The sequence below is a fragment of the Ilyonectria robusta genome (genome assembly GCF_021365365.1).
Source record: "Ilyonectria robusta strain PMI_751 chromosome Unknown BGZ61scaffold_150, whole genome shotgun sequence".
NCBI classification, from domain to species: Eukaryota; Fungi; Ascomycota; class Sordariomycetes; order Hypocreales; family Nectriaceae; genus Ilyonectria; species Ilyonectria robusta.
Window position 1 is genome coordinate 1 of NW_025764584.1, and position 21,211 is coordinate 21,211.

The 21,211-nt window shown below is 50.1% G+C and overlaps 6 protein-coding genes across 6 annotated transcripts; 2 read left to right on the plus strand and 4 right to left on the minus strand.

Moving 5' to 3' along the window:
* Window positions 1-15: 15 nt before the first annotated feature.
* Window positions 16-1,538, plus strand: BGZ61DRAFT_595297 (uncharacterized protein; the record flags this gene model as incomplete). The annotated part of the gene is made up of 2 exons (XM_046256888.1): window positions 16-296; window positions 363-1,538. The coding sequence occupies 2 exons, from the start codon at window positions 16-18 to the stop codon at window positions 1,372-1,374; spliced, it is 1,293 nt and encodes a 430-aa protein (XP_046092956.1). The 3' UTR covers window positions 1,375-1,538.
* A 547-nt stretch (window positions 1,539-2,085) lies between these two features.
* BGZ61DRAFT_542549 (uncharacterized protein) lies at window positions 2,086-6,655 on the minus strand (the record flags this gene model as incomplete). The annotated part of the gene is made up of 6 exons (XM_046255206.1): window positions 2,086-4,514; window positions 4,587-4,666; window positions 4,728-5,037; window positions 5,100-5,416; window positions 5,510-6,004; window positions 6,051-6,655. 6 exons carry the CDS (start codon window positions 6,653-6,655, stop codon window positions 2,086-2,088), a joined length of 4,236 nt encoding a protein of 1,411 aa, XP_046092957.1.
* Window positions 6,656-9,488: 2,833 nt separating this feature from the next.
* Window positions 9,489-10,925, minus strand: BGZ61DRAFT_524821 (amine oxidase; the record flags this gene model as incomplete). The annotated part of the gene is made up of 1 exon (XM_046252674.1): window positions 9,489-10,925. The coding sequence occupies one exon, from the start codon at window positions 10,923-10,925 to the stop codon at window positions 9,489-9,491; it is 1,437 nt and encodes a 478-aa protein (XP_046092958.1).
* A 450-nt stretch (window positions 10,926-11,375) lies between these two features.
* BGZ61DRAFT_488197 (uncharacterized protein) lies at window positions 11,376-12,698 on the plus strand (the record flags this gene model as incomplete). The annotated part of the gene is made up of 1 exon (XM_046250082.1): window positions 11,376-12,698. One exon carries the CDS (start codon window positions 11,376-11,378, stop codon window positions 12,696-12,698), a length of 1,323 nt encoding a protein of 440 aa, XP_046092959.1.
* A 543-nt stretch (window positions 12,699-13,241) lies between these two features.
* BGZ61DRAFT_376678 (uncharacterized protein) lies at window positions 13,242-13,727 on the minus strand (the record flags this gene model as incomplete). The annotated part of the gene is made up of 1 exon (XM_046242532.1): window positions 13,242-13,727. A coding segment is annotated over one exon (486 nt), but the record flags the coding sequence as incomplete, so codon positions are not given.
* Window positions 13,728-16,241: 2,514 nt separating this feature from the next.
* Window positions 16,242-18,385, minus strand: BGZ61DRAFT_406899 (uncharacterized protein). Its single transcript, XM_046243171.1, has 4 exons — window positions 18,226-18,385; window positions 17,434-18,166; window positions 16,670-17,357; window positions 16,242-16,606 (listed from the first exon to the last, which is right to left on the minus strand). The coding sequence occupies exons 1-4, from the start codon at window positions 18,278-18,280 to the stop codon at window positions 16,346-16,348; spliced, it is 1,737 nt and encodes a 578-aa protein (XP_046092961.1). The 5' UTR covers window positions 18,281-18,385; the 3' UTR covers window positions 16,242-16,345.
* Between the last annotated feature and the right edge of the window lie 2,826 nt (window positions 18,386-21,211).

Sequence of the window (21,211 nt, forward strand, 5' to 3'; positions counted from 1 at the left end):
ACCACCAACAACACAATGACCTCTGCCCACTTCAGAGCCATCATCGTCGGCGGCGGCCCCGTCGGCCTCACGGCTGCCCACGCGCTTTCACGAACCGGCATCGACTTTCTGGTGCTGGAACGCCGTCCGAACATGGTCGTCGACGCCGGATCCAACTTGGTCCTGCTCCCCATGGCTCTACGAACGCTGTATCAGCTGGGCCTGCGCAGCACTCTCGAGAGTGTCAGCTCGCCGCTCGGGACTATCCACCGCATCGACCACCACGGCCGTCCGCTTGGGGACATGAAGTGGTTTGAGTTTGATATGGAGAAGTAAGTAGAGCCGACCTCTCAGGTGCATCGGGTTTCTAATTGCCGTCACAGCTTCGGTGCCCATCCACGAGTCATTAGTCGACACCATCTCATGCAGTCACTGTACGAGGGTCTGCCGTCCGACGCCGAGGCCAAGATGCTGCCCAACAAAAAGGTATCCAGCATTCACAAAACCTCGGACGGCGTTCTCGTCAACTGTGCCGACGGCACTGCATACGCCGGATCCATCGTCATCGCTGCCGACGGCGCCCACAGCCTCATCAGGGACTGCATGCGCAACCTAGCCCTCGAAGCAGGTTCGCCAGACATCAATGGCGAGGAGCCATTCTTGACCACCTACAGAGCACTCTGGATCCGCTTTCCCGCCTCCATCTCGTCTGGTCTGCAGGCCGGCACCATATGCGAGACCCACGGCCGCAACCTCGCCACTCAGCTGTTCGCCGGCCAAGACACAGCCGTCATCGGCGTATACGAACGACTCGACAAGCCGACCCGGGAGCGCATTCGCTTCACCGAGTCGGACCAAGACGACTTGATCCAACGCTGGGGGGACTTGCCCCTGCTTCGAGATGGACAGCTCAGCTTGCGCGACGCATACAAGGCCAAGTTGCAGTCCGGACTCGTCAGTCTCGAAGAGGGAGTCGTTCAGCACTGGAGCTGGGACGGCCGCGTTGTTCTCGCAGGCGATGCCGCCCACAAGTTCACGCCCAGTACGGCCGCGGGCTGCAACAACGGCATCATAGATGTTGTGGCCCTCGCCAACGAGCTTCACAAGGCCATCGAGCAAGCTCGCACTTCGTCGCAAGACCCAGAAGCCGCACCTAGCACGTCGCAGCTCGCCTCGTCATTCCAGGCATACCAAGATGCGCGATACCTGGCCGTTACGGAAGGGCGGAAGCTTGCAGGAAACGTCACGGCTATGGCGACCTGGCAGACTGGCGTGCACAAGTTTCTGGATCGCTTCGTATTCTCTTTACAGTCGTTGCAGCGATTCATGTCCAACTATTCAGCATCCAGGATCGCGCAGATGCCTGTATTCAACTTTTTAGAGGGCGAGGAATAGATAACCGGCAGGGTGCCATAGGTAGTACCTATCACACCCAAAGTCAACTAAGCCAGAAAGGAACCACTTCTCTTAAGTTTTTATTGTATTGTATTATATTATATTATAGATGGATTGTTGGATTGTTTGGTAGAGGGTTTTAGACTGCCATTTTCCGATAGGGGCTGTTCGATAGATTATATACAGGTTCTCAATTACTTTTATTTGCTGCCTTGCGCAGATGTCTTTAAGTGACACAGCCAAATGGTAAGCTTCGGAACACCTCAAAGCCTTCTGGTGTCAAATATGAGATCCAGCTTTGGACAAACAAGGGTGAATCTATCCAACTTCCCATCAATAAAAGCCTCTGGGGTCTGTCCCAGCGCGAAGCTGACATCGTACTTGTGTACAATACAGTAAATTTAAATATTAGGTTCCTTTATTGAGGGTTCTTATTAAAATATAAATAATTATTTATATTTAAAAATATAATAGTATTTTAATATAGCCAAGTTATTTATATTTTAATCTGTTTATATTTTTATTATCTTCTATTAAATTTATTACAAAAATCTCATAAAATATACTTTAAGTTTTTAAAAATAAAAATAAAAAAATCTAGAAATATGTCTATTACTATTAAGAAATAACACTTATATAATTAACTTTATTACTTTAGCTCTTTAATTTCACAAATTTACCTCAGTCTAACTAGTTTCTTAAAACCCCTCTTTAACTATTACTTTTCCCGTAGCAACTCGTAATATTCTTATACAGCCATTTTGTTTTCCATGTTTTATTCTTCCATACACCTTCCCTTTTCTCATTCAGTCCCGCTAGCCAACCCTGAAAGGTCTCCTTACCAGATTCTATTCCAGGACCTGGAAACATTCTCTTAACTTTCTCGTCCCAGTCGTCGGCAGGAGCTTCGATGTGGATGTGATGTGGCTTGCACAGGCTCCAGTCCGACGCATTTTGATGTTTCAGCTCGTGCAGCGCGGAATGGCAAGAATTGCAGAGCACCGTTTTTGTGCAATACAAGCATAGGAATGCCCTTTCTGTTGCAAGATTATTCTGGTCGAGTGATTTGCCATATGTGCTGCAGGGGACACGCAACTGCGCGACTCTGGGCTCACCCTTTCGATCCTTTCTCGATTTTCTTGTTGAACTCCCTCTGTTGGCGTTTTTCACCTGTCTATCCTGATCTGGCGGGCTCCCATCGAGTCTGTAGAACTGGCATGAGGCTGCAACCCGTGCATCCTTATCCAGCCCCAAGAGCGAGAGCAGCTTGGCAAGCACCTGCAAGCTCGGTTTGTCGTTGGCGACGTCGTCATCTGTCAAGGCTTTGAAGCAAGCCAGGAAGATTGCGTCGGTGCGGGTCTTGAACGCCGCCGTAGGTCCCAGGTCGCGATCCATGATGGCCAAAGGAATGCTGATAAACGACAGCTCGGCCTGGAAATTCGGGACTTGACCCTGGACCTTCTGCAGAAGCTTCTTCATCTTGCCCCGTGTCATCTCTTTGACGGTCAACACTTCGTCTGCGTCGCCGGTCGAGGCGAGACGGAATTCTTCCAGGAGCATATCTGCCAGCTGCCAGCTGGCCCCGATGACGGCCTCGATGTCGCCCCACACTCTTGGTTTGAGTGCCGCTTCCAGGTGTTTCTGCACGTCTCGGTGCTTCTGCTCATATTCACCAGAACGTCGAATACACGCCGCCCATGAAACACGTATTGAGTTCAGCGGCAGAGTTGCTGTGTCGTTTTCGGAAACTCGGATCGCCTCTTTGTACTTCTCCATTAGGCCTGCGCACTTTTCGGATTGGTTTGCAGCGAGTTGAAGTAACTCGTGCGTCTCTGCCGAGCAGTTCGTGGCCAGTTGCTTCTCGGGAACGGCTTCCAGAAGATCACCAGCGATTAGATTCCACTTTTCCCGTGTAGCGAGTGCCAAGATCATGTCGTCAAAATAAATGAGTGTCCTGCGCTTAGGTCCGATTGTGTCCCCAATACGTTTGATGCTGCTCTGGAACTCTTTCGTCATATTCAGATCGGCTTCAATCCCGCACATATTGGCTTCCATCAATGCTTTTAGCGCATATATCATGTTTAACTTCTCTCCTCGCTCCTTGTCGTATGTGGGCTTCTTGTCATCCATGGGTTCCTTGTGAATGTCCTCATGAACTTTGATTGCCTTTTGGAAGGCTCCCAGAGCGTTTTTGAATTCTTTGTTGGCGTCCTCGGGATTTTCCTTCTTCTCCGCCCAGCCAAAGTAGATGCGTCCCATCCTGTTGTGCATTTCGAACTCCACATCTCTGAGACATCGCTCTTCATCCTTATCAACTTTCGTTCCATCGTCAACATGTACCAGTTCCGATCCCTTTCGAACGTCGTCAGTGGCTTTTTGGTAGTGATGGTCGAACCGGAAGGCCATAGAACGGCCTAAGAGCCGCATTGCTTTCCCTCTTTTTCTTTCCCTATCGGCTTTCGTGTCTGACTTCCCGTCTCTATTTCTACTCTCATCAAATGCCTCGGAGACGAATATAATTTGCTCGCGAATTCTTTCCAAGTTGCTCTCCTCAGAACCATCAAAGTCAGTCTCCTTGATGCGCTTCCATTCTTCAGCTGCTTCTTTTTTTGTGGCTTTCAAAGCGAGGATTTGGTGTGCCAGTCGAAAGGAGGTATATGCCTCGCGGGGAGTGTTGCAAGTCCACCAGATGTTGACATGCCTTGAAGCAAGATATGTATGGAAATTCGGAATGTGCTTCGTTAAGCTTTGTTGTGGATCTTCACTCTGCTGGGTTTCTCTCCACTTGAGCTTCCTTTCTCCTGCCTTTTGTAGAAAGCTATTGACAATTTTCAAGCTGGATTTTCCGAAAATCGAAGGCTTGGAAGCCTGGTCGGCATCAATCGCATTTTGCACCGCATTTTGCACCCGCCTTAGTGCCTGGTTATTGTCGAGAAGTTGGATTGTCGTGCAGACAACAATTGATATTTCCGTATCGTTATATAGCGTTTCAGCCCCAAGGCTTTCCAAGTGCTCGAGCCAGAACGATGACGCGTATGAAATCAGCTCGTAATGGGCGGAGGTTTCTTCATCCTCCATAGTAAGAATGCTCCCGACCATTTTGAACATCAGCACGCGGGAGTCGTAGTTGAGATCGTTGTCTGGCATCGACTTTGCGTACTTGTGTCAATAGAAAGTCCGAAGAGATGCGGCTGAGAAACCAAGCAAGCTACTTTCGTCATTGTCCTCGTCCTCCAAGACTTGATCGGTGTGCCTGTAGTCTCGGCGGACGTCTGCAGTGAGGGAGAAAATTCTGTACATAGCTGTTACGTTTTGTCCAGTTTATTAGCACTATCTTGAAGATTTTCACTCACTGAGATAATAAGCTGTTCAATTCCTTCTCGATGTCGAGATCGGCCCCGCCTTCTGCCTTCAGTATCTCTGGCCATTCAGAAACCAGCTTCACGAGTCGTTTCGCTGCTCCGAGGGTAATGAGACCTTTCGACCACGCCAGCCACGTCCAGACGCACTGGAGCTGTTGGTTCCGTCTTTTTAGTTTCGTGATGCACGCCGAAAACACAGCTTTCTGCGCATCATCGGTATCTTTTGGGACATTGTCGTCGACAAGCTGTAGGTTTTCGCTGTCACTAAAACGTCGGAGGGCGTCAAGAACGTAGAGAAAGGCTGCTCAACGTCAGTAAGGGAAGGTTAGATGACTCAGATAAGAAAACGGTGGGGAGACGCACTGTCGGCCTTGCTGCAAATGATATCTACAATTTTGTCTTGGCGCGCCTCTCTGCGCCGCTGGAGATTGGGGAAAGTCTGTAAACGAGCCTTGGAGAAGAGTCGCAGGTCTTGTCTAAGTTCAGCCTCGGTCCTTTTGATGACGGACCCTTCTTTGAACAGGTCTGTCTTCTGGGTAACAAGGACGAATCGACTTTGCGGATAGTCCTTAGAAATCGTCTGTAAGTTCTTAGGAAACTTCTCACAATGGTCGATGCCATCGAGAACCAGATACAGTCTTATTTTCTTGAAAACGGCCTTTTCTAGAGATGTCCCATCCCTACTGACCGAGAGTTCCATAAGCTTCCTTCTGAAGCTCTCGTCTTCTTCGGCGATCTGAATAGCACAGAATTTGATCATATCTTAAAATGACCATGTATTTCCATGATCGTCACTGAAGCTGAAGTAGACCACATAGGACCTGGAAATATCGTCCTGGAGCCTGTGCTTTAAGAGGCCGAAGATGTAGAATGCCAACATGCTCCGTCCCGTTCCAGGCTTGCCGGTGATGCAGACTGTGCGAACAATATTTTGAGGGTCGAATTTCAACAATGCACTCAAATGCTCATTTCCATCAACCCACACGCAGGTTCCGGGGACATAGGAGCGTTCCATCTCGTTCAGTCGATGCCTAGGAGACACAGGAGCCCCGGTTGACAGCCAGTCCAGAACGCTTTCGAGGACTCTGAAGTTGCGACTTGCCGAGTCAGTCCCACTGTTGGACCACCGCTGAGCACTGGCACGCATTGTGTGCTCTGAATATCCCCGAATTTCTGGAGGTCGTGTCATTGCCGTTCTCTGCATGTCCACCAAGTCTGACAACCTGCCGTATATCATGTGCGTCACACCACTCAGTTCCTTCAAGTCTCTGCTGGATTCAGTCTGTGCCAAGCGTGGCTACAATAACACTGCACTCGAGATCGTTGATTCGGTGGTTGAACTCGGTGTATGAGTCCGCAAGCCCTCCATCCCTTCCAAATATGCCCTTACCAAAGGCAATGAATCTGCCCTTCCTGACATAGTCTTCGGTGTGTTTGATGATGTTCAGAATTGCTACGAAGACTCTAGTGAGCGGGGCTTGAAAGGCGTGCTGCTGGGGCATCCTTTTCTCCAGCAAAGCGAGTCTCTCAAAGAAGAATTGTATAGTCTGGTAGAAGGTCTCGATCTGATCCAGCTTGTCCGTCACACCTCCGCAGCCTCCTAAGACAAGAGTGAGTGCTTGCGAAATAGCGGAGGCGGGCGGATAGATGTTGCTCAAAAGGTTGCCGATGGGCTGGACAGCAACCTGGGCTGCCTGGCAGGCTGCTCCCAGCGATGTTCGGATTCGATCCACCAAACCACCGTCATGTCGCTGGACTTCGAATGACTTCAGCGCACTGTCTCGCTCCTTGGCCAAGTCGTCTGCCTTGCTATGATTTGCTTTTATCTGATGCTCGGGTTTCTTGCCAACGTTGTACTCAACCACCGCTGAGTTCCAGAGGCGGGCGGGCTCGACGTCACCTGTAGGATTTGAGCTCATTGTTCGACTGGCCTACAATCCGAAGCTGCAACAGTAGCTTTTGTGATATTCGGAACCACTGGGGTGAGGGCAAAAGGTAGAGGAGCGAGAATGGCGTGGATACGAGGAAGCATATGGAGAGATACGTCTTCTTTACGTTCCTCTGGTCGAGAGCTGGCTTAAGGCCAAGAGTCGACGGCGGCAACCCTTATCATCCTCTTCCGTCGATCTACTCTGTGGCTTGCATGATCCTGGTGGGCAGGGATTTGCTGCCCTTTCATGGTTGGATGGAGGCAATTCGTCATCGCAATATTCCAAGGGACAGACATTGGCTGGGGAACTACCGACATGCCGCCCAACCCGCGAACATTCATTTCAGCTCAGTGAAATGAGAAGGGCTGTCATGGGTCTGCAGGTCCGCTTACCCCGCCACAGTTTTGTACCATACGTTCGTACTAGGCTACGTACATATTCTAACCCGTAATGTGACATTATCTCCAACTTTCATTTGTACTGTTCGCCCAATGCAGAGCCTAGCGAAAATGAGGCGTGATAGTGTGCGTAACTCCGCTTTCAACCACGTCCTGTGGTCAGACCTAGACCATAGCCGGCAGCTCTCATTCGTTCATATACAGTCGATACGCGAAAGACATGCCAGTCACATATGGCGTCAAGCGATCTCGGGCAGCTAAAGCGCGAGAAATCGTCAGAGATATGCTAATCGCCTTCTCCGAGAGAACCTTGCCCGTCTCCACAAGAAGATCTAATCATGCTCGCCTACCGAGCGGGTGACACAGAGTCTGACAAGCATTATGGAAGCAATCCGACAGAATGCGTTAATTTCCTCCATAACCCCGCACAAGTAGAAGGACATTGCCCAGTTATCCGACCCCCCACCTCGACTGCCCAGCCGTTGGATGGTTTGCCTGTAAGCTGTCCAGTCAACATGATGTGATACTTAGTCCAGCGGTTGAGGGATTTAACGCTCGTCAACCCATTGGTCACCCGCTTGCAGCTTGTCTCTATACCCCATATCCGTGTTAGGTGGGAGCCTGGGAGGTCTGAGATGTGGCCGCTTTAACCCGAGCTTACCGTGGCGTACCTTGCGCATCGAGGTCATCACTTGGCATGTTTTCAGGCGTCCAATAAACATGACACGCCCGGCCATATGGCGAAACAAGTCAGCAGCGCCATGCTGACAGTCACCTCCATCAGAATGTTCCGCTATCACGATGATGGAGATTTTGGTTACGTGGAAAGATGGCATAAATTACAGTTATCACATTCGGACGGACTATTGAATAAGTCCCAGACCCGGAAGCTTGAGGAAATCCCAATCAACGGGCAGATTATGTAGCAAATTACCGGTCAGTCATGCTTTTGTGCGTTAATTTTGTCGTGCGTCATTGTACCAGGAAAGATGCGAGGATCATTGCGCACCCAAGCTTGGCATCATTCATTGCGCTCGTTGGCAAGGTCTTGCGACATAGCCGAGATCCTCCAGCACGTCCAGACCGCGGCCGCACACAGGACATCCAGAAAGACATCATGATCACTAAGAACTCCGTCAGATTGGACAATGATCCGCTAAACGCAGCTAACTTCAGCGGAGGAAGAACTGCCACTGCGTCTTGGGTGGCACAGCCAAAGGCTTCCTGCCTCTCCCTCCGCCAGCACCCCAAGGCATGCCCGCTAGAGCTATCTTGATCACCACGCCTCAATCGTGACTCTACTATTACCAGACTTGACAACCCACCCCATTGCTCAGATCGCTTGCCCTGATACACTCGGTACAAGCCCGAGTGCTGTCTGACCTACCCTATACCTTAGCACAGATCGCCCGACCGTCACACTTTTGCACCTATGTGCCTCCTTTGTTTTTCTAAGCATAGGGTAGGTTGGTTAAGAGGGCATAGGCCAATGGGGGGATACTATCTAAACCTAATTCGACCTTCGGTCTCGTTTCACTAGAATGGAACGTCATCCGCTACCCGACGGGGGTCTGCGCGAGCGCGGGAAAAGTCTCGTTTTGGCAAAACGAGGGCCTGGCATAAGGGGTAGGTAGCATGAGAGGGCATGACCCCGACAAGCCCTGGGCAATCCACTCCGGCGATCCTTACATGGGGTATGTCAAGCTTGAACAGACTTCAAGTCTTACCTCGGGTAAGATAGAGACCACCACCAAAATCTTCTTGCCGAAAAGCTCGGCACTTCTATTGAGAGAATTCTTCAGGAATTTCTTGGGAAACTCTGGTACATCAAGCTTTCGTTGACTGAGCCGCAAATTCGTCGTAGGAAGAACAGCGCTGTTCCCAGTTTTGTCATACCCCCGGAACACGAGAGCGAGTTTCCGGAAGTCTTGACTATACACGCATTCTATGAAGGGAGTGTGAGCGACAATCAGGGCAGTTCTTAGATTGAGTGATTCATACGAGAAGCCTGAAATACTTTGCTGGACCGGATCTGGTTCGATGTTGTTCGAAGTATCTTGTTGCACTTATCGATAGACCCATCGCGGTCAAACATCCGTTGGAATGTATTAGGGCTGGCGACCGTTCTAAAATAGAAAGGGAGTCAGCCTATAGCACAGTACATCATCTAACCCAGCGCTCTACAATCCAGTATGTTCTATCCGCTGGACATATTTTCATATCCATAAAGCCAATCCTAAGCTGTACAAACATATAGTTGTCTATGACGCGACGATCAGAGGCTCTCGTCAGCTAGAACACAGCTTCAAAAAGAAACCATGATGTGATTGGTGTTTTTATGCAGAATGAACTTCATTCATATACGTAAACTAACATTGTGAAATACACAGCAAGATCTGACAGGTATCAGTATATTTTCTATATTACAGGGGATACATCTTAGTAATTTTCTCAGTAACAATCCGAGCAGACTGAGCGCAGGCAGCAGTACCTCCAGAAGCCCAAGGCTTCACACCATCCCCAACGTTAAAAAGATTTGCTACAGGAGTGGTTTGAGACTCATCGAAACCGGACACAGCACGTTGCGCAGGCCACTCATGGGCAGTGACATCGACAGCCAAGATTTTGGCCTCATCAAAGCCCGGGAATTGATCACGTAAATCCTCGAAGAGCAATGCTGTTTCCTTCTCCACATCGAACTGGCCTCTCGCAGGAATGGGGACGGAAGCACCGCAATACAGATACCATCCCTTCGGAGCACGCTGAAGCTCAGGAGCACTGAAGTTTCCTGCGTAGACCATGCGGCGAGCTTTTCCAATGAGAGCGAGGAAAGGAAACGAAGCGAGAGGTTTTTGACTGGCAAAGTGAACGGTGATGATGGCTGCAGGGTCATTCCAACACTCTATCCTGTCGGCATAGCCTTTGGGAAAGTTGTCGCGGCTGGCGAGCTGAACCGTCCCCAGAGGCCCGATGTTACTCACGGTCACTTTGGAGGAGACCTGGACTTGTGACCCGTCCTTTCGCTGGATTAGGGCACCCGTCACCAGACCGTCGGGTCCAAAGATGAGCTTCGATGCTGTGGAATTGAGCCAGACTTGACCACCGGTGCTCTCGACATAGTTGGCCAAAGGTTTCCATATTTCGATTGTCCCGCCCGGGGGGAAACCAATTTTTTTGAAGGATGTATCCTTGGCGAAATAATGAAGCAAGACTTCGGCTGGAATATCGTCGCCTCTGGCAGCAAACATGGCGCCGAGGACGTTGTCGACAATGCCATGGATGGTTGAGCTGCGTGTGAATTTGTTGAGCCACGACCGAGTTGATTCGTCCTTTTTCGGGCGCAGGAAGGGGAGCATCCGAGACATCGAGGCCATGGCTATGGGGGCGATATTACGGAGAGCACCAACCGGGCCATCAGCGAGACTAAGATCGCGTCCGCCGAAACGCAGGACTGTGGAGGCCCTTTCGGTTTCATGCAGTCGCAGAGAGAGCCCGACATCGTCGTACGTCTTGGCCACTGCCCCGTCTAACTCGATGGCGAAAGCTCCCGTGTTGATGAGAAACCCGTCAACCAGGCGCGTAGATGCGCGGCCCCCGATGCGTTCTTTCGCTTCCACCATCAGAGTGCGATAGCCATTTTTGGCCAGTAGAGAAGCAGCTGTCACGCCGCCGGCGCCGGCTCCGACAACCAGGGCGTCAAACTCGGTATCGGATGCAGCGGGCGTTGGAGCAGGCGTTGTAGGATATGTGAGGGAGCATGATTTTGTGAATCGCCGTGCCTGGGTCAACGGTTGACCGAGGCAGATTCGGGGCGAGGCGTACAGCGCTCGCTGTGCTGGGAGGGTCAGTACTATCGGCATGGCATGGGGAACTAAAGAGAGGAACGATGAGAAGAGTGGCTCGGATTTCGTCGACGGGGGAGGGCCGTTGCGTGAATGAATTTGTCTTTCGCAGACGAACTAGTCCGTGTGGTCATACCCAAGCCCGAAGCCGACAACGGCTGTGACACCCCGAGCCCGAAGCCGACGATGGCTCGCGGCGTGGCCAGGCTACCTTGCCAAAAGGGCCATTTGCGGAGGGAGTACGGATACCAACCCCGAGTCCACTGTTTGAGTCTGAATCAGGTAGTTCGGCACCGGTGCCCCCTATCGTCCATAGCCGAGCAGTCCGTCTTACGGCTTGCCGACAGTTGCTCCGTGATAGCCTGCCGGAATATCCGGCCCATGCGCTATTGATGCAACCCAATTGGCATTATATAAGTTCAATTGCTTGTACTGAATATTGCGTAGTCTCATAGCACCGCGTTTCTGATGAAGGGGCCATTGAGAAGAGTAGCAGTGATCGGCGGCGGACCAGCTGGTTGTACGGCCGCCTATACCCTTCGCAAACAAGGGTGCCATGTGCACCTCTTCGAGCGCAGCGATCGAATCGGCGGGCGCACCAGCCAGATCCGAAAAGAAGGCTTCAATCTTGGGACGGGCGCGCTGTTCCTGATGGGAGGCATCTATCCTCGCACCAATGCGATCCTGAAAGAACTTGGCCATGACAAGGACTTGGTGCCCTGGACAGCCACCACGCATGTCGTGGACTGGGACCGCCAGCGCTATACCGCGCGCTTCGACAAGGTCACGAGCTTCATCAAGATGCCGGTGTTTAATCTCTTCGATCGGCTAAAGATGGCAGTCGGCATCATCAAGCAGTTGTTTTCACCCGGCCCAAAGTCGCTCTTCGACGGTGCCGAGCTTGCCTTGTACGACCATGGTGAGACGCTGGACATTTGGTCCGACCGTGTGCTCGGGAAGAAGGGCACTAATTATTTGACTTTGCCGTATATGGGCTTCCTGTATGCGGTTCCTCTGGAGTGGCAATCAACCCCGTTGTTCCTAGGTGTCGTTCAGCAGTTCTACAAGTTGTCGCTGCAGGTGCCGCCCGAGGGCGTCGGGCAGTTCAGTGAATGGCTTGTCGAGGGCACGCCCGGTCTTGATCTCCACCTGTCCTGCCCGGCCGAGGCCGTTCGCATCCGCAACGGCGGCGGCTACACGGTCGACGCTGGCGACAGATCCTATGATGTGGATGCCGTGGTGATGGCGCCCGAGCCCGGAGTGGCCGCGGATCTCCTTCAGGATATTATCAACCCGGATTCGGTAGCCAAGCTTCGAAACTGCCGCTACTCCGAATACGCTCACGTCCAGCTCTGCTACAAGAAAAACCCCTGGCCGAAATTTCCGGCCTCCGTTGCGTTACCTGCGACGGACCTGAGGAATTGGGGCGCCTGCGTGCTGCTGAGCCGTCGTCATCCCAACTCGGTCCCCCCCGGCGGCGAAGCGGTTGGCGTGTACTTCTACACGCCGCCGTTGGCGAATATGACCGACGAGGACATCAAGCGCGAAGCGCTAATGGCCGTTACTGAAGTTTTCGGTGCCGCCCCCGAACCTGACTTCATCGAGATGTTCCACTATAAGCGTGGGCTTTCGCTTTCACCGCCAGGCCACTTCGCCACATTGGACTCACTGCATGCCGAAATGCCCGAGGGTGTTGTTCTCGCGGGCGACTACTTCGCCCATGCGGGCGTGGAAGCGGCCGTGCTCAGCGGCGAGCGGGCGGCAAACCGGCTGTTGGGGAATGGTATGTAACAAACTGGTTGTATGTTATCATCTTGTCACACCGGGGTGCGTTTACAGTATGAATAGGTCGTCAATTATTATAGTAAACAGCAGTTAAATATTGTTAATTTTCTAAAAGTAACTTAACTAACTAAGAAGCAATCCATAAGAAAAAGGAGATTTCATATTTCAAAGAGCATTGTTAAAATCACTGTTTAGGCTACTATTTCATATTCTATATAGTTACATTCTTATATAAATGTGATGAGGGACTTAACTAATGTCGGATAACGTACGGCATATTCAATCCAGGGATTAATACTCAACAGGGTGTAGATCCTGAATCTGTTAATTGTCTTGATCTAGGATGCCTCCAGCCCTCTCTTTTTTCAAGAGGGGTTTTATATTATTATACTCCCTCTCTATAATCAAGGTCAGGATATCAATCTATTGGAGGTTTCGTAATACAGGGTTACAATCCAACAACTAATTAATTAATCTAGTGCTTAGTTATATATTATACCCTCTCTAGCATCTAACCTCCTCGGCTTAATCTGTTATAGCCCAGGTCCTTTAGTGAGGATGGCTGACAGGAGATGGGAGTATTTTATCCCAGTCGTACTCCACCGGGGGCAAGAAAACAGCCAAACCTGAAGGGCTTCTAGTCGAAGGCTGGGCAACCTCGGCTTCGGTATGCATAATAACCTCATCGAGGGAATAGATGAAAATTTGACGATAAGAGCCTGTATCCGATTTTTGAACTGGAGAGTTCCTGACAACCGGTGCGAGGTGTTCCTGAATATTTTCCTTGTGGAGCTCCCCAATTGCCTTCTCTTTCTCCTTAGATAAGTCGTGATCAGCGATATTTCGATAAGCTTGCTTAGTAGCGGTAGCACCGGAGCGCAGTGGCCGATTGGGTTTATACATCTCCCGACAGGACTGCCACGAAGGTATGAGAGATATAGTCCTTAGAGGAAAAGCTATAAGATTTAGAAAGGGCAAGTAGGTTATCTTGGCCTTTTGGGCCCGGGGTCGAGTATTTTGGGGATTCCAAGCTGGGGCTTAACGATCCTCTACCTCTTGGGGTACCTGTTATAATACTATTCGGGGTCGAGCTTATATAGGGATTTTAGGAAGTAGTTTATTTAGGGGTAGTAATAGTTATTCTAGTAATTAAAGCTCGGTAGAGGACAGTAAGATCAGATATTATATCTCCAGGAGGAGGGGCTTAATATCTTCTTTGGTATCTCCAGGCCCAGGCCTAAAGAGGATATCCCAGATATCTTTAGAGGTTTAGTAGTGCTAATAATCATCCCCGTAAGAAGTCTCTGAGTCGGTTCGGTTATTAAGGTATCCAGATGAAGGGCCATTAGATCCAACTGATCCCCTGCCCTTAGGTCTGGAGCCTTGACCGGGGTTCTTCTGCGAGCTTGGCTCGGCACATAGGCGTGTAGTGTTGCCCTGGGAGAAGCCCTTGTGGACCGGTGTTGGGTTGAGCTCCCGGCTTGGCTGCTTGGTGAGGCTGCCCATGCCCATGGCGGGAAGAAGATGAAGACAGTGTAGGTGTAGATTGAGATGAGGTGGCAATTGAGATAAATGTAGGCAGTGGTTGGGTGTGAAGGGTTAGATTCAATCTAGGAGAACGGGCGGCGTGACATTCAAATAGTCGAGTGGTAGACAGAGAGAGGACTGAAAGGAGTGCTTCTGAGACGTAATTGGTCTCGTGGGGTTATGGACCATGGCGTTGATGTATGTGCTTGTGTTCAAGTTGATCAAGAGACCCCCCTCCTCGAGCGTGATAGACATATCAAGAGGGGCATTCCTACTTGGAGGGGCCAATGCATCTTCAACTATCGCTCCTGCCAGAAACGCAGATATAATCCATTGTTTACTTGCCCAAGAAGGCTGGGCCAGAAATCTGGAATTTGGCTTGGCTCCGAAGTTGTAGCTGCCTGCCCTGTAACCCCGTGCATCAAGGAGTACGAGGAAGGTTTGCACTTGCCAGTTGAGAGATTTACACCTGACGATCAGTCACCCAGCCTTGCGGGGCAGGTCGTCTGAGCAAAAGCACTTGCGTGAACCACGGCTTTCGATCGTAATTGATCTAGCTCTAATGCACCAGGCAAGTGGCCTTGGCAAGGGCTGCGAGAAGGAAAGAAAAGAAATAACGGCCCAAAGCGCACTCGGAGGCGGAGGAGGGAGGGAGGTGAAGGGTTTAGAAAAAGCAAGCTCGTGGCACACAGATCGACGAGGGGCAGTCCGGCAAAGTAACAAAGATAAGAAGCACACTACACACTTGACTATTAAATTTTCTTAGCTTGTCTGATAAACAATATACTTCTATTAATATGGTATGTTCTACTTGCTTTCAGATGGCGTCAGCGAAACCAATTCTTACTAAGCAGCTGTTATTTATCTGCCTAGATGTTTTGGGGGCGTTATTGTCCCTGTCAAATACCAGAAGTAACGAGGAGCTCTCAGTGGACGTTAGAAACGCTATCAATCGATTAGATCTATGGCCCGAGGTCGAGACACGGCTTAGACGGGGTACATCGTACAGCGGAGGCAGTGATCTGCGAGTAGTCGGTGAACAAAAACTCACGAAATGGTGCTAGGTTCACTCTTCAGTCTGTATCCAGGGCGCAGTTAGACCGTTTTCTGTCACGGGGTTGGTTTGTCCTCAGATTTGGATATCGGCAAATGCCGCGATACTAGGCTCAGGGTCTATGTGGCTACAGCTCGTGATGCCCCTACGATGAACAGCGTGTTAACTCTCTGCTCGGTCAGCTTGAGAGCTGTGTCCGGGATGTGATGAAGTGATGAAGTGATGAAGTGGAAACAGGTTTCTGAGGGTCCGTGTGTATGCCTATCTTTCAATCCACCTGCATCCAACCTTCCATCCCTGCAAAAGTCTTTCCTAAAACGCTAGGAGAGACAAGGAGAAAACAGGAGGGGAGGGTAAGAACCAAGACCTGAGGGTCCTAGTGATTGCCTCTATGAGCACTCCGCAGGAGTGTTGCGGGTGTGTGGTATATGTAAAGTGTCTATTCCTCATGGTGCTGACTGGCTTGGGCCGTGCCCTTTGGTTCCCGCCCTGTCCAGGCTCCAATGGCTAGCTAGCGGGCTCGCGCTTTAGCCCTCGCGAGGATACTTGCTCAAAGAGTAGTGGCCTTTAGACACCGGCATTACAAGTATGATGCGGCGATCCTCGCAGGGCCATCCGCTCGGTGCTATGGAGCGGTCAAGGCCAGGATTGGTCTCGACTAGGTTTGTCGTGTCCCAATCCAGATCAAACCCAACACCCTTGGTTTTAGCCTACAAGCCTCCTCGTGGGTAGTCCGTACCTCGAAGAGAATTCCATCATTGAAGGCGGTAATTCTATTGACTTGGATGATTACGAGGAAATGAGAAAGGCGGCGTTCATGCTGCAAGCTATTCGCCAGGATTTCAGGACGGACTAATCAGTAGGCACGTCGGTCATCTCAGGAGACTAACGCTTCTGGCGAAAGGATTGCTGATCGTGGACTCGACTTGAGAAGCTCGAGCCATAGAGTACCTTGTATTTGTTGTATTTCATGTTGGTGTTGGGCTGATTTCCCAGCACTTTGTAAGATGACCCAGCTTTTTTGACACAGACCTCGCAGGCTTCCGCGGACATCTCTCCTCCGCTTGCCCTGTCATCTGAGCCAGCCCATGTCAGTGCCACGAGCACACGCCGGTGGACTTTGCTGCTCGGAGGCTTGCCACAGCGGCTTGAGCCTCATGAGCAGCAGGATTGAGGCGAGACAGCTCCCAAAAATGGGCACAATCCCGACAATAGCGCCTCTCTTCCACCACTTGGCGACATCAAAGTAGTCCCTGTAGAAGACGGAATTCGCAAAGTCCATATAGCCGGCCAGGGCCGACTTGCATACACAATCGTTGAATACACCACTAATCTGGTTTGTATAAGTATAAAGCCGCATTGGCGCTCGACGTGGAAGATGAGGGCCTTTTCTTACATGGGCGAAAAGGATGAAGATCAGCGACAAAGTCGAGACGACGTTGAGCAGGTGGCAGAATGCCTGTAGCCACAGCCCGGGATGCTTGAACCCCGGCAGGGAGTGGAGGACCCAGGGGAGCGTGCTGAGAAGACCGTACGTCAAGTACGAGCCCGACCAACAGCCCCAGCCAACGGTCGGGGTGTTGTACGCTATCATGGCCGCCATGCCGACATCGACCCAAACCAGGCCGAGCGACACCAGAGATAACAGCCGCCACGATCCCGGTCTGTGCCCCGCCAGCTTCCTCCCGGCTTGCTTGGCAATCTCGTCCGGGGGTCGCATCTGTCTGTCGTCGGAGTGGCTGTCGTATACGCTTAGCAACACGGCATGAGCGAGGCCGCGGTAGCCTATCTCGCGGCCCTGTCCAACAAACTCCAGTATATCGTGGTCGAAGAGAGCGCCTTCCGGCTGTTCGATGTACTCCAATATATAGCTGGCAGCTCCAGACTGCCGTTCGGTGCTCTCACCCCCCTGATCATCGGCTTGTCTCGCTTGTTGCTGGCACACAAATTTTGTAAAAGATTTACACTCATTCTCTTTCTCTTGCGACCACCAGTCAATCTCGCCGGCGTCCTGTGCTTGACTTTGCAATGCCGCCCATCTCTGGACGGCGTCGACATTCCAAAGCCACCGGACGAAGAGTGTCCTACGCATCAAGAGTCAACACAGTCACAGGTCAAAATGCAAGGGAGAGCAACTCCCCGGGGCGGATCGAGCCTCACTTGGTCCGATCAGCTGACACTGGGTTGCGGTCGAGGATCGTAAACAAAACCATCAGTGGCAGCCAGCTAACGAGGATGCCGAGGGCCAGCGAATGCGCGGTTGTCCGCTCGCCGAGATCAGCGAAGGCAAAGACCAACGAGACACCGAAAGCGACAAAGAAGACGAAAATGCTGACCAAGGAGGGGTAGACTCCCCGGCGGCGCAGCATCCGCAGCTGGAAGGCCATCTCCTGGAGGAGCTCCCTGGTTTTCGACTGCGCCGCGGGCGCATCTAGCTCCGTGCCGCCGGACATTAGAGGCCGGAACAGGCCGTAAGTTAAGACCGCCAGGAGCCTGTCGTGCAGGCGGTCGGGTGACCTGAGCTTGAATTGACCGAGAACACTGAGGACGTAGTAGGCGTCCCGCTTCACCTGTTGGAGTTCGTTGTCGCTAGAAATGCCCATGCCTGACGGCAACGTTGCGTGCATACACTTACGAATCTGGTGGATATTGAACAGAGTCGCGGCCAGAGCCGTCTGGGGCGAGCCGAGCCAGTTGAGGAGGGCGGCCAGCGTCTTCGCCAACCTTCCCTCGTGCCAGGGCGCGCCGTCATTTCTGACGTGCTGAGATTCGTAAGGAAGTGCCGCGAGCAAGGCGATGATTGGCAAGACCCAATTGGAAGTGATTCCGAGTGCCAAATTTTTATCTTGATACCAGTACCAATCGATGGGATCTTGACAGAGAACTCGGCAACCTTTTTGTCGCGTCAGTCCCCAAGCGGGGCTCTTCTCCTTTTCCAGCCTGGCAACTGACCTTCTGTAGTGATGGTAACAAATGCGCTGCGATTGAATAGAGAATTCATCCCCATAACAGGCCCGTAGTAGATAAACTGTTCGATCTGTTCTCGTGTAAAACCCTCAGTGTCTGTTCCATTCCAGATCTTCTCAACGCGGGGCTGGCAGACGCTGAAGTTTTGGCTCCGTGTGGGGTGCGAGAGGACGGCAATGGCTAAGAGAGACGACTCGAGGGCGAGGCACCGCATTTTGGACACCTCCCAGGCGACGAGAATGCTGCTCTGCTACAGATGTGTAACGCCGATGTCTTATGGAGCAATTGCTTTGGCTCCGCTCGCCTTTTGGCAGGTTTTCTATTTGTATAAGATCATCTGGACGCCAAGAATAGGGGATGGGGGAGCTGGGCTGAACCGTTGAATGAGTCCAAGCCACGCATTTCGCTTCGAGGGCAGCGCGACCGCCGTCGACGCTAATACGGGAGAGGGAATGAGGATAAGGACTATATACGAAGCTGACGATACGCTAGGGCGGAGGACGTAATTGGTTACAGCAGCTTGCAGGACATGCCACGGGATGGGGTGGCAATGCAGACAGATCTTTGTCCAGCAGGGCTGCTTGGAGTGCCCCGGCGTGCATAAAGTGGCGGATTCGCTGACTGGAAAACTGCTGAGACACACCGGGGCGGCGATGAGTCGCCGTGTGAGGAACGATGCTAGTACAGTTATTGAGCTTATAAGCTCCGTCGGTAGACGGCAATATTATTCGTACGTAATTGACAGTGATCGAACGCACCTCCTCTGTAATGGGCACCAACCAAATCACCATAGGTATGTCTTGCGGATTGGGGTTTATGATCACGTTGGGAAGAGGCTGGGCATGTAGATCGAGTTTGTTCCAGGACCGAGCCTGTTCCGGGGTCAAGTTCATTCCAAGACGCTCACGACCAAATTTGCATATGCAGATTCAAGACCGCGGGTATCCCGGAACCGAGACTGTCCAAGACCAAGTTTGTTCCAATACGCCTGGGTTGCCCGTCAAATGAGAAGACATGGACCTGAAATCTACTTCAGATCTAGGCTTGGTCGTCTGGGACTATGTACTTCCTGCTTTTCAATCGTTGATCTTACCGTTGATTCGTTAAAGGATAAAATTGCATGTTCATGCCTCGCAGCGAAAGCGTTGTCTTTTGGTGCGACACAGGTCCATTTGGTTATAGCCGATTTATACGGTTATTATACGCCGGCGAAATATCCGCAGGAAATCTAGTCGGGAGTAATTCAGAGCCATCACTTTGCCCACATCTTTTTGTCTCATCGTTTGTTTAAACTAGCCCTATCTTTCTTTCTTTGCCTTTCTTAAAGCTCAATTAATCCCACAGCAGTCAACTAAAGACATAGGTAGAAGTGATAATAAGTATACTTTGATACGCTAACTCGCATCAGATGTTAATCGCTATTAGTCCCAATTTTCTGAGCAGAAAAATCAATTATTCGTCCAGACCTAGACACCCACGCTCACGTTTATATTACATATGCCAGCTTCATACAGGGATGGCGACCATCAACGGCTACATACACAGGTAGGCATTAGTTCTTGGCTGTGGTACGTCGGGCTGCGACTTGAAAGGCTCGGCCGTCGACAGGGTGAGATAACTCCATGCACGACCTTGGGCGAAGGCGTTGCACAGCCATCTGCCACAACTGAAGCTGACACCTATCACCAAGGTCCAGAACGGGGTCCCGTCTTTTAGGGCGTCAAAGCGCAAAATTCAGTGTAGGGTGTACGAATTACAGTACAATCTAATCAAATCGTACCCTGTAGGGCAACCAGGCTTTGAAACGAGGCAACGACGCTAATGCTTGTTAGCCATTCAGGCAAGCGCATGATGAGCAATTGTTCAATAGCTGAGCGAGCGAAACAGGTGGCACTGCCAGCTGCTTACTGGGCTCCGAGGAGAAGGACCAGACGAGAATGACGAGCACATGTAGATAGAAGCCTGGTAGTGTCTGTCTTGTAAGCCCTCGTTTGGTTTGGATGTTAATATTTGTCGCCATAATTGCCCTTGTCCGCGAGTCCCACCGCCCCTAGTCTGTCCTCTGTGATGCGACATGTGTGGCAACCTTTCCGTCCTCGCGCCCGTCCCCCTCGTTTTCCCCACGGGAGGGCAATTGAGATTGTGGCAGCAGCAGGGCCGCCAGATCAGACCGACCTCGCTCACGAACCCACGCTGACTTTTACCGCCGCAGTCAACCTCGACTAGAGGTCGAAATTGGGTACTCATGAGTAATTACCTACTATCTATAGGTACCCACTAATACTATATAGGTATCTATGGGAAACTAAAATAGACTATAGATATTATTAGGTATCTAAAAGATAAATAAATTATTTAAATTTAAAAGAAAGAAAAAATAAAAATAATATAGATATTATAATATATATAATAAGTAAGTAAAATAAATAAGTAAGTAAAATAAAGATCTTAACCTTTTTTATAGAAATTACAAAAAAAATACTATAAATTATTTAATTAATTAAAATTACTTATTATACTCTTCTCTAGATATCTTAATTACTACCTAATAGATTCTTATATTATAACTAAACTTACTATAGATACTATAATACTAAATACCTAGTTATACTAACCTTTCTTAACTACTACTTCTTAATAATTTAGCTACTATTTATATATTTATATCTATTTAATTAATTATCTATCTTTTTTTCTTTTTTTTTATTATCTCTTTTTTTTATAATCTAATTTTTTTTTTTTTAATACTAGCTTAATATCATATTTACCTCTTAAAGATTTTTATTTTTAGTAGTTAATAAGATAACTCTATATATAATAGTTTTTATTCTCTTAAAAAGAGATTATAAAGCTTTAAAAATTAACTTTAGTAAGCTATTCTTATATCTTCTTATTTATCTTTTAAGGTATTCTAATTAAAATTTAGCCTTAATTATAATTTTTAAAGTCTTTAAAACTTAAGAAGTTAAGA